This window comes from Typopeltis vanoorti, chromosome 5 (genome assembly GCF_054136105.1).
Source record: "Typopeltis vanoorti isolate ZY-2024b chromosome 5, IOZ_Tvanoo_1.0, whole genome shotgun sequence".
Taxonomy (NCBI): domain Eukaryota; kingdom Metazoa; phylum Arthropoda; class Arachnida; order Uropygi; family Thelyphonidae; genus Typopeltis; species Typopeltis vanoorti.
The window spans coordinates 74,139,012-74,156,656 of record NC_143553.1 but is presented as its reverse complement, the minus strand read 5'-3'; the positions used below and the strand labels follow the sequence as shown (position 1 = coordinate 74,156,656).

Here is a 17,645-nt window from a genome sequence, read left to right as displayed (position 1 = left end):
TTGAATCTGTTTATGTTAGGAAAGTGAAGTAAAGTTTCACATGTTTCTTTATAACGCCGTTCCATGAGGAACCGACTTTTGTGAAGGATTCTTGTCTTGTTCCAGTGAACTCTAGCTGATGGCATGCTCTGCAAGTCCAGACTGTTCAGGTTCAAGGTATTGAATATAAGACTTGAGTTCTTCTAGCTGAATAAAAGCAGATCATCCTGTTAGTCTGAAATAAGATAACCCACAAGTGCAAGGAATCTGGTAAACACCTGGATAACTGAGAAAGGTGGAGATTTTTCTGATTGGTCACAAGGCAACAAAAATATTTAGTGATTTTTGTGAACTTTTGTTATGCATTCACTAATGCCTTGCACATAAGGGATAGGAATACACGTTATTTCTTCTGTACTTGAAGAGGGAGGTATATCAAAACTACTCAAAGCTTTTTTGATGAAGGAGTTCTTATATCTATTAGATAAAAAAGAGGAAATAATATATTGCAATTCTTTCTGTAACAGTTCATCTGTAGAACAAAACAAGTGGGCCCAATGAACCAGTGTTTTAATAGTTCCTGCCTTTTGACTGGGAATTCAGCATGGATATAATGGCCTGTATGAGTCTTCTTTCCTACAGACTGAGATGTAGGTTACCCATCTGGTTGGCAAAGAATTAAAAGATCTAAAAAGGCTAACTGCTTATTTACTTCTACTTCTAGGGTGAACTGGATCATCCTTGGATGAAGGGCACTTAATTTAGAGAGAAACTGTTGTAATTCATCAGAAGAGCAATTCCAGATAGAAAAAATGTCATCTCATCTACATATCTGAACCAATGAGTAGGTCTAGGAAAAATGTTGTCAAAAATAAGTTGTTCAGAGTGCTCCATAAAGAAGTTGGCAATAGCAGGAGAAATAGGATTGCCCATTGCTGTTCCTTTGATTTGTTGATATAACTTGTTTTTAAAGGAAAAATAACCAGGATGTATTACAAAATCAAATATTTTAACAATGTCAGAAGGAAATTCTTGTTGCAGTAATTCAATGGCGTCAGATAAAGGAACATTAGTAAATAATGAAACAACATCTAGACCATAGGTTCACAAACTTTTTTGGGCCACCGCCCACTTTGTAAGACAAATTTTGTAACACCCCCCATTATAACAGTTTTCTGCATTTTGTCCGAATAATTATAAATAATAATTAATAAATAAAATAATTACACAAGATATAAACAACAAACCTACAAAACATAACCACAGAAAATAGTATAATATATAAAAGTGGTTTTATATATTTTATATATATTTTGAAATGAAATATAACGAATATATTTGCTACTGTAAACATAACCTATTATACATACATATATACATGCTCTATTTTCTCATTGACATAGAAAATTGATTAAAAAAAATTGATCGTGTAAGACGGGCATAAGATGAATTAAAATGCAATGTTTAAAATTTAAATGATTATCTAATCGCAAAATCACGAAAATAATTAATTTTAAATATATATTATTAATTTCTTCTATAAAGAGCTACCGGTCCCTAGACCACCTGAACGCCCCCAAATGCTTCTGATCCCACTATAGAAGGCTTCAGCGCCCACTGGGGGTCGTACCGCCCACTTTGGGAACCTATGATCTACGCTAATCATAATATCCGAAGTACAAAAATTTCTAACATATGTACATGTTACATTCATTCATCCCTGTCCTCCTTTCCTTACACTACCAAGAGAAACTGCATCTATTGATTGATAAGTAGGTTAGGAAGAAACTTACCATTTTCATCAGTTGAATAACTGACATTGTCCTCACTTTGCTCTAAAAAAAAAAGAGAGATAAAAAACACACATCATTCAATTATAATAAAGAGTATGAATCAACAGTTTATAAATATCTCATGTTTCATGACCAGAAATTTCAATATACAGTTAAGTTGCACATTCATACACTGTCTAATCAAAAATATCCGGATACTCCATCATAGTACTGGATATGGTTATATACATTGAAACTATGGCTCACACAGGTATAACAGGAAGAACAGTCTTGCAATCTTCATAGACAAACCTCAAGAGCAAAATGGGCTGTACTGAAGAGCTCAGTGACTTTTGACATGGCACTGTCATAGGATATTGCCTTTGCAACAACTCAGTTTGAGAAATTTCTTCTCTACTGCAGCTCCCTTGATAAATTAACTGCAAGTGATGTTATTGTGAAGTGGAAATGCCTAGGAGCAACAGCACAATTGTGAGCTGGTAGGCCATATGAAACCAGAGTGGGACTAACAAGAGCTGCAGCACATGGCAGGGGAAAAAAATGCTTGACCTTGGCTGAAACACTCACCACAGAGTTCTGAATTGTTTCTGCAAGCAACCACAGAACCACAACTGTTTGTTGGGAATGGAAGAACATGGATTTCCATAGTTATGCGGCTGTATATAAACCTAACATTTAGCAAGGGCAATGGCAAGCATTGGATGGAGTAGTGTAAAGCTCATATCATTGAAGTCTGGAGCAGTGGAAAATTCTCTGGAGTGATGAATCATGCCTCACCAGTCTGATGTACAAGTCTGGTTTGATGCCAGGAGAATACTACCTGTCCAAATGTGTTGTGCCAACTGTGAAGTTTGGTGGAGGACATCTGTTTGGGGCTTCTTTCATTGGTTCAGGGTAGGTCCTCCTAGTTCTGGTGGAGAATCTTAATGCTGCAGTCTACAGTCACATTCTAGAAAATTCTGTGCTTCCAAAATTAATGGCAACAGCTTGGTGAAATCCTTTTCCAGTATCAATATAACAATTCTCTTCCTGCACAAAGCAGGAGGTCTTGTGCAGCAACGGTTTGATAAGATGGGTGAAAAACTTGCCTGTCCTGCATAGAACCTTGATCTCACCCCAATCGAACATGTGTGGGAATAAATCATGATGCCTGGAAGTGAAGCTGAATTGACTGACATCATTGACCTCACTAATGCTCTTCTGGAAGAATGGAGCAGCAATCAAACCACAATCTAGTGAAAAGCCTTCCCAGAAATTTGAAGGCTATTATAGCAGCAAAGGGTGGAACAATTCCATATTAATGCCTTTCATATTAGAGTGAGAGTTGGAATGAGCAAGTATCCAGGTATTTTTTGATCAGTGGAAGAAAGGTGACTGATTACATATAAATTAGATAATAAGAAATAATTATACCTTCATCAGAATGCTGTCTTAAATGTTTCTGTTTGGAACTCTCAGTCTGTTTTCTTATGGAAGTTATCTTGAGCTCTAAGTCATTCAGCTGAAAATTAAAAAAATTTAATTTTTCCTTCTCCCTACTAAAGAAATTAAAAGGATAGGACAATATATATACAGAGTCCGTCAAAAAAAAAACTGTATAAAAATTGTAATACTAAATTTATACATACTTCAAGGGATGATTACAAGTTACCTTTGACTTCTACAATTATACAAGGTGCTCAAAGTGGTTACCATTAGAGTCCAGACACTTATTATTACGGCACTTATTATTCAATTCCTTCCACTTGTATTAAAAGATACAAGTGGATGGAATTGATATAGAAAATGTAGAACAGTTCACATACTTGAGAAGTAAAATGAAATATGATTTGGACTGTAAAAAAGAAATAAAGATCAGGATTGCAAAAGGAAGAACGAATCTGAAGGCCATGGATAGGTCCCGAATCAGCGCAAAGATATCGCTATCAACAAATAACAGTCAGTAAGACGTTTCATATTTCTTATGTCTTCTATAACATCTGGAAAAGTAAAGTGATCAGCCTGCAAACAAAACTAAGAGTGCTGGAAACATGTATCTTTAGCAGTATACTGTATGTATCTGAAACATGGGTAATAAATAAGGAATCAAGAAAAATAATTTTGGCATTTGAAAGAACTTGTTGCAGGAAGATTCTAAGAATAGGATGGGTACAGAAAATCACAAATGAAGAGCTCTATCGGAAGATACAACCAAAGGAGAAGCTAATGCAGAAGATTGTACAACAGAAGCTGCAATTATTTGGAAACATCGAATGAGTGAAGACCAGAAGATAAAGACATTCATGTTTGGTATTATGGATGGTGTAAACAGAAGAGGTAGGCCACACAGAGAATGGATAGACAACATAAAAGACTGGTGTGGAATGGATGTACAGAAACTGCGACACTGTGCACTAGACAAAGAAAGGTGGAAGAAGTTAGTGAAGGAGGCATCAGACACCAACAGGCAGTGAGCCCATGGTTCATGATGATGATAAGTAGAAGTCCAAGAGTGTTAAATCAGGAGAACGTGGGTGGGTGGGGGACTCAAAATGGTCTTCCATTCCTCGAAGCACAATCATGCCTCGGCCATTTTGTTTGATGCTAGTATTCATGTGAGCAATGACATCTTTTCAGAGAACATCATACTACACATTTGCTACCGTAATTCGATCCAATTTCGAAAAAAGTCCATAGATGCATCTTTAAACAACAAAAAAATAAAAAATTTTTGTTGATTAAAGTGTGCATATATTTTTTGATGGACTCTGTATGTATGTATGTATGTATATATGTATAAATTCTAACATTCGTGCACCACACACATGTTATTAATCATGTTTCTTATTGTGAAAAATAGAACTTTTCTGATGATCAGAGCTTCAGACAAGTTATATCAGACAGCTTTAGTTCTATAGCTGATCACCACAAAGTATGATGAATGTGACTGGTGTTTATAACTGTTAACAAATGGAATATTTCATTCTGATCATGTTTTAATATATATATATATAAAATTTTTTTGTTGTTTACAAATGTCTATCCTTGGATCTGATATTAAAAATCACCAGTTAAATTGTATTGCATTAAGTGTGCTGTTAAAATGGATGATGTAAATGACTCGCATTTAACTCAGACAATTAAAGGCATTCCACCTGGAAACTCAGGTTTTTTGCCCTCCAGAACAGGCAAACTGGCTTCATGAACACATGCATCTACAAACATAGGACACACTGGGAGACCAACCACCATATCCTTGAGACAGTTGCGGTTGTGAAGTCTACAGTTAAGAACCTCAATGGTTCATGAAAACTTAAAAAGAAGAAGAAGAATTAAACGCAATCTCCCAAATGTAGCAAAAATATAAATCAAACATTACAAAAACTATGTTGAAAGTTTTTTCCCACTTGGTTAGACTATAAATTATATATTTAGTTTAATCCTTTATCCAAGTGTAAGCAAACAAAGTTTGTGCCTGAAGTATCTTCAGGACACGGGCAACTCGTGGCAAAGGTGGACTAAGTTCTCATCACTTTCCTTAGTATCCCATAATGCAGAGCATATCTCCCTGTGGACATGTATAATGCCATTCATTATGGAAAGGATCACTACCCAGACTGATTTCTACCTTTATTGAGTTCTCTTCAGTGCGATCCAGATCAAGAGGTGATACCAAGGTTGAAGCGATGCAGAACTCATATTTCCATATGCCAGTTGCCAAAAGGTGTCACACCTTATTATTAAATTACTCAGGGTTAGAGAAAGATGTTGGAAGTTTTTTTGGAAGTCAAATCAAGTGAAAATCCAGAGTAATTTAATAATAAGGTGTGGCATCTTTTGGCAGCTGGCATATGGAAATATGAGTACCAATTCTGCATGGTGTGGATGAGCATTGTCATCCATAAAAATGAATTCTTGGCCAATTGCAGCAAATCTCATCACGATACCTTTGGGCTGTTAAGGAACCGTTTCTGATAAAATAGAGATCAGTATGGCCACCTATACTTATTCCAGCCCATACCATCAAACCCCCACCTTGATGTTGGGGTCTTTCACGAACAAGCTGTGGATTATTTCTTGTTCCACTTTCATGCCATATCAAGATACAACAGTTATCTGGTTGCAGACTGAACCTGGACTCATCACTAAAAAGTACACGAGCCCAATCCTCATTTGTTCGATTGAAATGTTCCTGTGCCGAAATTCTTTGGGCTCTTTTGTGATTTACAGTAAGTGGAATGCAAACCACTAGTCTTCGAGCATATAAACCTATGGCGAAGACGATTTCGAACACTTCCCGTCTCCAGAAAGTGATTCCAAAGTTGCAAAATTACACTTTGAGATACACCATACACTTCAGTGACAACTTGCTGTATTTGTCCAGCTTCTGATTGACAAATGGCTCTCCAAGCCATGGATTCCAGGATATCATGTTGCTCTGCCATTTTTAACAAAATAATGATTGGTAGGTGACACAAGTTCACAATTGAAGTGATAATTATGCATTGTGGAAATGAGTGCAACAAGCCACGCTTTTATACCCCCTCTCCACATGCTAATATTTGATGTTTTGGATTCAATGTAATGGACTTAAGTGTGTAATTTTGGTATATTATTGGGCTTTATTAGCGTGGTAAGTGTACTAAAGTGTTTTATAACATAATCTATGTTGGGAAGTCGCCGCTAGATGAATTCGTAATGTGTAGTGCTCGTGCAAGCTCCAGATAAGATAAGTATCATTTTCAGTTATCGATACAAATTACTTAATATTGTGTAGTTTTGTTTTGTTTGCCTTGCGTATTTTAGTGCATCTGTTTTTGGTGTGTTATAACGTATAATTTGACAAAACACGTTGCAAATAAGTATGACACCTGTGCGAAGGAAAATGGCGGCCAGTAATGAAAGTTCGCCATCCTTATCAAAGAACAGTAGTATAAAAGAAATGAGTCAATGTACTAGCTGTGAAATGTACGCTTTGCGGAGTGCGGTCAGATGATAATAAAGGATTGAATGTGTGTAGAAAATGTAGGGAGAATGAGGAATTGAAGTGTATTTCGGATCGTGAGTGTGATATTTTTGTCAACCTTCAGAATGAAGGAAATAGGGATATGACAGGAAACGGCAAGGTTGTACATGAAAATTGTGAGAGTGTGAATGTAGAAAGTGTGAATGATAGTACAAAAGGTTTCTCAGAGAATAAAAAAGATGAGATAGATGCAATGAGTGAGATCGCGTTGTTGAATAGTGCGATAGAAAGAGCAAAACAGCAGCTAGAGTGCATGAACAAAAGTAGACTGAATGAACCAACCAATAATAAAAGGTATGACAGGAAAAATAGACGTATGAATGTGAACATGAACAAAATGAAGGATAGAGTGCTGTATGGAGACTCATTAGTACGAGGTGTGTTAGTAGAGGATTTGACAAAATAGTACCGACCTGGTGCGACCATAAAGGACGTAACTGAGTCTATTAGAGAGCAAAAGGAAAGGGTGAAAGAAATGATTGTTGTGGCAGGTACGAACGATTTGAAAGGAGATAAAATGGAAATGATAGAAGACCTGAATGAATTGTTTGAGGTAGCAAAAGAGTGAGAGAGTTAGAATGATTAGTCTTTTGGCAAGGTATGACAGTGAAATGTTTAAAAGGAGGGCTATAATTGCAAATGACTTTATGCGTGGGTTATGTATGACGAGTGGTGTGGAATTTGTGAATGTGTGGAGTGAGTTTGATGGGCGAAAGGATCTATATAAGATGGATGGCTTGCATCTGAATGGTTACGGTGTAAGAAGACTTGAGAAAGTGTTGCTGAATGTAGTGGATGTGCAAATTCAGGGAAACTAGATTTGTTAAGGGGGGGGGTAGATATACAGTCCTTATGGAGGCAGTTGAAGGTAAGAATGAATATAATATGCCAGAGCAAATAAGGACAACAAATCTGAGTGGGATAGTTAATATAAGGCATCAAGGTAGGGTTGGGGCTAATGGGGGTCTTAAATTCATGTACACTAATACTAGGAGTATTAGGAACAAGAAGGAAGAGTTTTTGGCCATGGTTGGCACTTCCAGACCACAGGTTATAGGTATTAGTGAAACATGACTGACTGTAGATGATATAACTAGTGGGATTGAATGTGATGGGTATAGTGTGTTCAGGAATGACAGAGAGAATAAAATGGGGGGAGGAGTATTGTTGATGATAGCTGATGAGTTCCAGCCAAGGAGAATAGAAGTTGAATTGCAGGATAGAGAAAAGAGCACATTTGAGGCGATTTGGTGTGAGATTGTGGCTAGCAGAACTAAATATACAATTGGGTGCTGCTATAGACCAGGTGATGGAAAAGATGGTGGTGACAGTATGCACAAGCAAATAGAAGAAATAGGTGGAAGGAGGATGATTATTATGAGAGATTTCAACTATGGTCGCATTGATTGGAGTGAGGAGAGGACACACGGAAGGAACTGGATTTTATGCGGTTATTAAGGGATAACTATCTGCAACAGCATGTAATGGAAAATACTAGGGGTCAGAGAGTGCTTGACCTAGTAATTACATCTGAGGATTTGGCTGTAACAAATATGACCACATTGCCACCAATCAGTGAGAGTGATCATAGGGTCTTAACTTGGGAGGTGGCTAAAGGTATAGAATTTTCAATTAAGACAGGGTACATGTGGAATTATTGGGCTGGAAAGTATGACAAGCTTAGGAGTTTGATTGGTTCAGTGCCATGGCATGTACAACTGCAAGGACTAGAAGTTGATAGTGCATGGGAGGTAGTTAAGAAGTGCTTGCATGAAGCAATGGCTGACTGTATACCTAGAGTCCGAATAATAAATCAAGTAGGGGTTAAATGGATGAATAACACCATTAAGCTTGAGCTGCAAAAAAAGAAACAACTATGGAGGGAATTTAAGGAGAAGGGTGACCAGTAGGCACATGAACGGTATAAAGCGCAGGCCAGAAGGGTGACGAGTGTGGTAAGAAAAGCAAAAAAGGATTACGAAAGAACATTGGCCATGCAGGCTAAAGAGAATCCTAAACAGTTTTTTTAGATATGTAGCAAGTAAAAGGAAAAATGTACATGGCAGATTGATTTTGAAGAATGCCGATGGTAGGGAGGTAACTGAATCAGTTGAGATAGTTGAGTTACTGAGTGAGCACTTTGCAAGAGTATATCATCCAGGTGGTGACATTGCAGAAACGAATAAACCAGTAGATTATACGGGAAGTGTGGTTAATGAAGTGGAGGTGAGTAGTCTATTGCATAACCTCAATGTCAATACATCTGTGGGATTGGATGGTATACCAGCTCGTGTTGTACGAGAAGCAGCTAAAGAATTGTCAGTACCCTTGACCATTTTGTTTAATTTGAGTCTCGGGTCTGGGTTAGTCCCGAGTGGATGGAAAGAGGGGAAAATAGTTCCACTGCATAAAGGTGGTTCAACTGCTGTTGTAAATTACCGAACCGATTAGCATATCATGAATCATTGTCAAGGTCGTAGAGAAATTAGTCAAGAAAAGAATACGGGATATTGTATGGGGGACAACATGGTTTTGTGAAGGGTAGATCATGCCTCAGTAACTTGCTCACGTTTTATAACACAGTGACGGCTGAACTGGATAGTGGTAATGGGTTTACAGTGATACTACTGGACCTTGCCAAGGCCTTTGATAGGATACCACATGGAACCCTAATCAGTAAACTGGAGCAGATGGGTATAGATATAGGGTTGGTGAGATGGATAGGAGGATGGTTGAAGGAGAGATATCAAAGAGTGGTTTATTCAGGAGTGGAGTCTAAAAGACGTCTTGTGACTAGTGGAGTGCCACAGGGCTCTGTTCTTGGACCACTGCTTTTCAATTTGTTCATCAATGATATTGGAAAGGATCTGAGAGGAAGTGTTCACTTGTTTGCTGATGATGCAAAGTTGGGTAGAGCAATTGTGAGTGCACAGGATGTCAAAATTTTACAGGATGATTTGGATAGTTTGGAGGACTGGGCTAGGAAAAATGGATGTCAATTTAATGTGGCAAAGTGTAAGGTTACGCACTTTGGGGTGAAAAGAATAGCAGCAGTATATCGCATTGGTGGAACCATACTCCAGGAGATTGATGAGGCCAGGGATTTGGGAGTGTTGGTGGATAGGGAGTTGAAGTTTAGGGGGCACATTGCAAAAGTAACTAAAACAGCTCACCAAATCACTTGGCTTCTGAAAAATACTTTAACATGCAGAGACGAACAAGTTGTTGTTCCTCTGTATCGAGCCTTGATAAGACCCCATCTGGACTTCTGTGCCCAGTTATGGGCACCAGGGTTTCTTCGTGATGGGGAGGAAGTGGAGAGGGTCCAGAGACGAGTGACCAAGATGATAGCAGGTCTGTGGAATGAACCTTATGAGAATAGGTTGAAGATTTGTGGGTTGCAGAAATTGGACGATAGGCGAAGGAGGGGTGATATGATTGAGACATTCAAATTACTGAAGGGTTTTTATAAGATTGATCCAGAAGATATTTTTGAAAATATGACTGGTGGTGGGAGGACTAGGAGCCATGCATGGAAGCTGGGCAAGAGCATGGTTGACAAGGGTGTTAGAGCTAGGTTCTTTACTTGGAGAGTGGTAAATGAGTGGAATAAGCTTCCAGAGTCTGTTGTGGGTGCTACGACCGTGAATGAGTTCAAGGCAAGGTATGATAGATACTGTGTGAATGTTGAATAGTTGTTCTTGACATGATGTTGGGCCTCCCTCGATGAGTCTGTCGACTCCTTGGAGTTTCCCGGAACAATAATAATAATAATAAAAAAAGACACATTTCGACAAGTCTTAACATGGTTTTGTACACAGTTGCATGTTCTACACTGTTGTATATTAAGAATATTTTAAAATAAATGTTACATTTGTAAATTATTTTTATAACTTTATAATTTACAAGAAAACCAAAATATCCCCTAATTGTTTTGAGCAGTGTGTGTGTGTGTGTTTATAAATATATATATATATATATATATATATATATATATATTTATTATTATTATTTTTTTTTTTTTTATTCAGATGAAAATAGTGTTCACACAAGAAAGAGAAAAGATTGCAAAGAAATATAAAACATGTTTTGTACCTTTTAAAATATTCTTGTAAAGAATTTCAGTCATCAATGTGCTAAGGTTCAATGGTCTGTCCAAATAACATGGCTTCATAAATCATAAAATCCTAATCAAAAATGATGAGGTGGTGAATTCTATCTGCGAAGTCTATATGTGAATGCATATATTCTTTGGCCAGTAAAAACAAAAATAAAAATTTGGTCTGTAAAAATAAAAAAGGCCTAGAGAAAGTTCCTCTAGTTGGTTGGCAACTATTATTGAATCTATAAAATATCTTTCTTTGGGCTGCTAAGCACTACAAAAGCAAGTGCCATTTCCAACAGGCTACATAGGCACCTCTCTCCATATTTTTGTTTTTAGTTACACACAGCAGCTTAAATTTATTTAACAGTATAATTTAATTGGTGCTAAAATAAAAACAAACCTCATCAGAGAGTGAAGGGATGCAATTATTAGTTTCTTAAATGGCTACATTGGCACAGATAAGATTTTCTATCTCTCCCATACAAATACAATTAGCAGGCTCCTTAAGTTCTAGATGGACTCCCTTACTGTTTATATTAGTCCCCCCCAAAAAATGATATTAATGCCTCTAAGAAACCAGCTGTGAAACAGGTGCTGTTGACTAGATCATTAATTACATTAACATACCGCCAATAATTTCTCATGTTCATATATAGATTTAAAATAACAAATTAGAACAATTAAGAAATTAAAGAAAAAATCAATAAAAATAATGATTTTACTTACAATAAATATCAACTATCTATTAAATTATGTGCAATATTAACATGAGTATTGTGCTAACACACTCATTCTCAACCTTACTTTAAAATGTAAATCTTATAACAATGCTTAACAAGCTGACAATAATGAATTACTTCCATATTTCAATACCGATAAGCAAAAAAGCAGTACAGCACTTTAGAAAAAAAAAAAAATTCTTTCTCTAGAAAGAGACAATTAGCAGTCAGGTTATTGATAACAACAATAAATAATACAAGATTTATTATTTTGTAACAAGTAAGCAAAAATTTTTGGTAAATGAAATCAAAAGTTTCTAAGGTGTTTGAAGAGCTTACTAAATTACCATTTTAAGGATACTTGTGACATAAGACTGAATGATAAATGCACGTAAACACAAGAAAGATATTTAATTAATCAAATATTTTGGTCTGGAAATAGCAGACCATCCATCATCCTACGATTCGAAACTGACCACAACATCCTTTGGACCAGGACTCGCCTCTTACATAGTTCCCGTTATAGGTTTGAACGTTTGTTCAAGGAAAGCGTGGAGGCCTTGCTCCATTGTCCCAACCTGAATGGTAATGACTGTATATCTATATCAAATATCTGGGAAAGTCTAATCAAGATTACTCATTAATTATTTTTTTTTTTCAATCATGTCTTTACTTCAAAATATTCCGTTTCATGCTTAGTGATATAACATCATGCGGCATGTTCTATTTTAAACGATCTGTTGTTAATATTGTAGCTCGTATTTTTTATAACTATTCTTGTAATACCACTGAGGATGGTCTGTTATTTCCAGACTGACATATCTGGTTAATTAAATATCTTTCTTGTGTTTACATGCATTTATCATTCAGTCTTACTAAATTACAAAAGATACAGACTGCATGCTGTTTTTCTTTATTTTCTATTAGTAGTGCTTTAATTAAGTTTTCAACAGACTGATATTGTTTCAAAATGTTGGTTCTTCACAGACCAACAGTTTCACAATATTAACCATTGAACAGGCCTTGACATGGGCACATCTCAATAATTACATGGATGTGAAGTGTATATTAAAGTTAATATAACATTTGGATACTACTGAAATAACATGTATATGATGCTTATATTTTTGATATATTTCATCCATGTAGCCATTGAGATAGTTATTGAAAGGGGAGAATAAATATTAATCTTCATAATAAATTTAGTTTAATCCTTTATCCAAGTGTGATAAAGGATTAAATTTTGCACCTGAAAATATCTTCAGGACTGGGGTAAGGTAGTACAACACCAGGAAACTCGTAGCAAAGGTGGACCAAGCTAACATCACTCCTATCTCAGTATCTCCCATAATGCACAACACATTACCGTGGTACGAGTTTCCCGATGTTGTACTACCTTACCCCAGTCCTGAAGATATTTTCAGGTGCAAACTTTGTTTGCTCACACTTGGATGAAGGATTAAACTAAATTTATTATAGTCTAACCAAGTGAAAAATAAACCTTCAACATCTTTCTCTAAATCCAGAGTAATTTAATAAAAAGGTGGCACACCTTTTGGCAACTCCTATAGGTAAAGATGACCTTGCTAATGCTTCTCCCTCGTATCTGCTTGGGCCTGGCTCCCACTGAAGAGACCTCAATAAAGGTTGAAACTAGTCTGGATAGTGGCCCTTCCCTTAATGCATAACATTATACATATCCGCAAGGAGATGCGTTTTGCATTATGGGAGATACTGAGATAGGAGTGATGTCAGCTTGGTCCACCTTTGCTACGAGTTTCCCAGTGTTGTACTACCTTACCCCAGTCCTGAAGATATTTTCAGGCACAAACTTTGTTTGCTCACACTTGGATGAAGGATTAAATTAAATTTATTATAGTCTAACCAAATGAAAAATAAACTTTCAAAATATTAATCTTCCAATTCAATAAGGATCACTGTAAAGCAGAAGCCTCTTTACGGTCTTACCTTTATGAATTATGCATCGACTCAGAACTAACATAGCTGAAATACCTAACATCCAAGCATGAACTAATGGGGTATTATTATTCTTCCTGGTCTCTGATGAGACCCAATAGTTCAAAACAACTGTCAGGCCAATAAAACCCTTAATCAAAAGCACTAATAAAAGTGCAAATATACAGATTTTTGCAGAATTCAGATCCTAAGAAGTGCAATACTGAGATAATGCATGCTGAAAGTTTTTAACTTCATCAGCTCTGTGTATTTACAAAACTTTTACAGTTTCAGTGGGAACATTGTTTGCTCATAGAATAATAATGGATATTTATTGACCTCTATTTTAAAGCTATTTTTGAACATTATTAAGAGCATTGAAGAAAAACTATCTTTAAACTTTTATAATATATTTTTTTCTTTTTTTCAGAATTCTGAACTAAGAAAAATTAATTAATCATTCAGTCCAACTGTAAAAACTCGATGTCATGAAAAATAATAAACACTCTAGTGCATCGATTTTTACAGTAGGAACACACCTTAAAAACCTTGTATAAAGTGTATCTATGTTTCTTATGTTCAAATTTTGTATAAACACCAAAATAAGCCCAAAGGGAATCGACTCGCTCATTTTTTAAAGGCAAAAGGTACGATGTTGAAACCAAAAGTATAATAAATTTAGTTTAATCCTTTATCCAATTGTGAGCAAACAAAGTTTGCGCCTGAAAGTATCTTCAGGACTGGGGTAAGGTGATAGAACACCAGGGCAACTCGTTGCAAAGGTGGAGCAAGCTATCAACACTCCTATCTCAGTATCTCCCATAATGCAAAACACATCTCCTTGCGGATATGTCTAATGTTATGCATTAAGGGAAGGGACACAACCCAGACTAGTTTCGACCTTTATTGAGGTCTCTTCAGTGGGAGCCAGGCCCAAGTGGAGATACCAAGCAGAAGCGTCAGCAGGTCATCTCTACCTATAGGAGTTGCCAAATGGTGTGCCACCCTTTTTTTTAATAAATTACTCTGGATTTAGAGAAAGACGTTGAAAGTTTATTTTTCACTTGGTTTCTCTAAATCCAGAGTAATTTATTAAAAAAAGGGTGGCACACCATTTGGCAACTCCTATAGGTAGAGATGACCTGCTAATGCTTCTGCCTGGTATCTCCACTTGGGCCTGGCTCCCACTGAAGAGACCTCAATAAAGGTCAAAACTAGTCTGGGTTGTGGCCCTTCCCTTAATGCATAACATTAGACATATCCGCAAGGAGATGTGTTTTGCATTATGGGAGATACTGAGATAGGAGTGTTGGTAGCTTGTTCCACCTTTGCAATGAGTGCCCTGGTGTTGTACCACCTTACCCCAGTCTTGAAGATACTTTCAGGCACAAACTTTGTTTGCTCACACTCGGATAAAGGATTAAACTAAATTTATTATACTCTAACCAAGTGAAAAATAAACTTTCAACGAAACCAAAAGTAATATCATTGAGTCGGCAGTTTCTTTTGAAAAGTATTTACTAGTTCTGTAGCAGGTGACCTTCAAGGTCAGTATTGAAAGGGCGCAGTGTGCATCAATTGGAAAGTCCCGTAGGCCAAAGCCAGATTAAGGACGTCTAAAGAGAAGAATAGATTTGTCGGCGAATGTTCGAGAACTGCTAATCTCGTGATGTGTTTGGGGTTCCCATAACTACCTGCAAGACATGTATGGGGACATTTGGGGTCCAATAACCTTGAAAAAAGTGCAGGGGCAATGAAAGAGAGATGAGGCTCAGAGTTTTGTTATGAAGGGCTTCCTATTTTTCATCTTGCCTGATCTACCCACGAGAAGTCGAGGAGGAGAGGTACTATAAGTCCGGAGAGGAAAGACGGAGTCCATCCACCTGAGGCAGTTTTCCAGTGCGAAGCCAAGGATAATCTGGAGGTCAATCTAAGGAGAAATCTTGCCGTGTGAATCCAAACCTTGCCGCTCCATTCAAGTACGTGCATGCCCACTGTCATACGCAGTTTCCTCGCCAGTCAAATTCCAGACACCGGAAGAACCTATCCAGTATCCCGCTAGCTGAAGCGACTCCTCATCGGTGCCCTGAAACTCTTGTAAAGGAAGGGAAAGAAGTAAAAACCTGGAATGGAGAAGAGACCCTTGAAGCACTGGGAAAAAATAACAAACAAGGAGGGAAGACGTATGCAAGACAGTCAGAGACCCACGTGAGTCTGTAATGTTAATTTTCTGTATGTGTGTGATTTTAGATAATTCCCCTAAAGAACTGCTGAACTGATTAGTATATAAAAAAAAAGGGTAGCAATTTTTTCTTATGTGCATGAGTCACCCATAGATCTGTGCTAAACTGTAAGCAAGCCAAACATGAGAGTAGTAACTTTCCTTAAGATGAAATTGGGTTAATTTGAAATTCTTTTAATCTTTGTATGTGCTGAATTAATTTCTTGTTGAAATGTTTAATTTAGAAGGGATGAAAGTATGTCAGTATAATTGCCAATCATATAACTAAGTCTTTAAAGTTAAGAGTGAGAGCTTAGGAGTTATATGATGTGTGTGTGTGTGTGTGTGTGTGTGTGGTGCATGCTAGAAGATTAATTATGGTTGCTATGCGCACCTAAATAGTTCCTTGTTATGTGTGAAGAATTTTTAGTAATTGTGAAGTGGAACGTACTAAATTTAGTTTAACTGAGAATATATATATATATATATATATATATATGAAAGTCCCTTGAATATCATGCTTGAATACTTGTCTAAGAATAAGGATTTCTTTTGTGAATGAAGCTTTAATTACTTGCACTGTATATAATTCTTTGACCTGTTATTAAATGTTGGTTGTTTTTTTTATATACAATGTCTCTGGCTCAGTTTAATCTTTTGCAATGCAATGATCCTAAATAAAATCAGACCTGTAAGGTGGGAACCCAGAAGTTAATGATTTAAGAAGCTTAAATAGAAAATTTTTGGCCATGACTGCAAATTGTGGCTAAGTTATGATATGAGTAAATTCTTTGTTCACCAAGGGTATTAATGCTTTCTTGTGTCATAAGGGGAACAACTAAAAGAATATTACACAACCTTAATATATTAGATGTTAATATAACTATTATTAAATTTCGTGTTAATATATACATTAACAACACTGGATTGGTTCTTCAAGAAAGTAGAAAATAATAACATACTGCATTCTTTAATTTAATAGATTACAAGAAGGTATCAAATAGCTTAATATGAATTAAGTTTCTGCCAGCTTAGAAGTAAATCCAATTCCAAATTTGAGTAACTTGCCTAAATTTTACATAAAAAGAGAAAGCAATAACTTAAAACTTAGTACTTAAAAATATTAATTTACTACAAATAATTTATTTAAAAGTAATTTATTAAAATATTTATCAATTTATGACAAATATTTAAAAAAATATATAGGAAACAATATGAGATGACATATTTAAACAAATAATCAATAAGCATATTACCTTTGCCAATGCTTGTTGATGAGATAACCTTCTCTGTCTGCGAACATTTTTCTTGGCACTAACATCATTTGCAAGTTTTAAGGCAGCATTGGTGATTTTGGTTTGAATTTCATACTCTATTTCAAGCTTAGAAAGTTCTTCTTCCTAGAATAAATGATATCTCAATTAGTCAATCACAATTATCTTTTGAAGAAAAGAAAAATTAACCATTTTATTTAATCGAATGAGACTTCAAATTGCTAAGCCAAAGACATCAGGGATCACCATTATTATCCAGTAGTGATCCCTAATGAAAAAAAAAGTCATTAGACCCATGAAAACAAACAAAAATTGTATATGATGAAAGTTTTCCCAAAAAATGAAAGCTTTAATAGCATGACACTCAATATAGTCTTAACTAATGCAGAATTTCTAAGCAATCCAACTCTTCAGAAGACCATGCTTCACATCCATAGATCAAATATTTGCATGACCTTCAGTTGTATTATAGCAATGTCACTCGTGAACCATTTCTGACTATTTCATAACACGAAACAGTTGAAATCTGTCACTATCTTCCCCTCCTCCAATCCACTGTCTATATTTTCCATGGCAGCAGCCAAAGAATCAAT

At 36.2% G+C, this 17,645-nt stretch overlaps 1 protein-coding gene across 4 annotated transcripts in view; it reads right to left on the bottom strand.

Moving 5' to 3' along the window:
• LOC150106534 (uncharacterized) overlaps positions 1 to 17,645 on the bottom strand; it is a 355,589-nt gene that overhangs the window by 43,092 nt on the left and 294,852 nt on the right. For all 4 annotated transcript variants that reach the window (XM_090393178.1, XM_090393180.1, XM_090393177.1 and 1 more), the window contains exons 16-18: positions 17,035 to 17,178; positions 3,186 to 3,273; positions 1,773 to 1,814 (exon numbers count right to left, since the gene is read on the bottom strand). In XM_090393178.1, the coding sequence (XP_090249304.1) occupies positions 1,773 to 1,814; positions 3,186 to 3,273; positions 17,035 to 17,178 (274 nt within the window). The remainder of the gene's footprint in view (positions 1 to 1,772; positions 1,815 to 3,185; positions 3,274 to 17,034; positions 17,179 to 17,645) is intronic.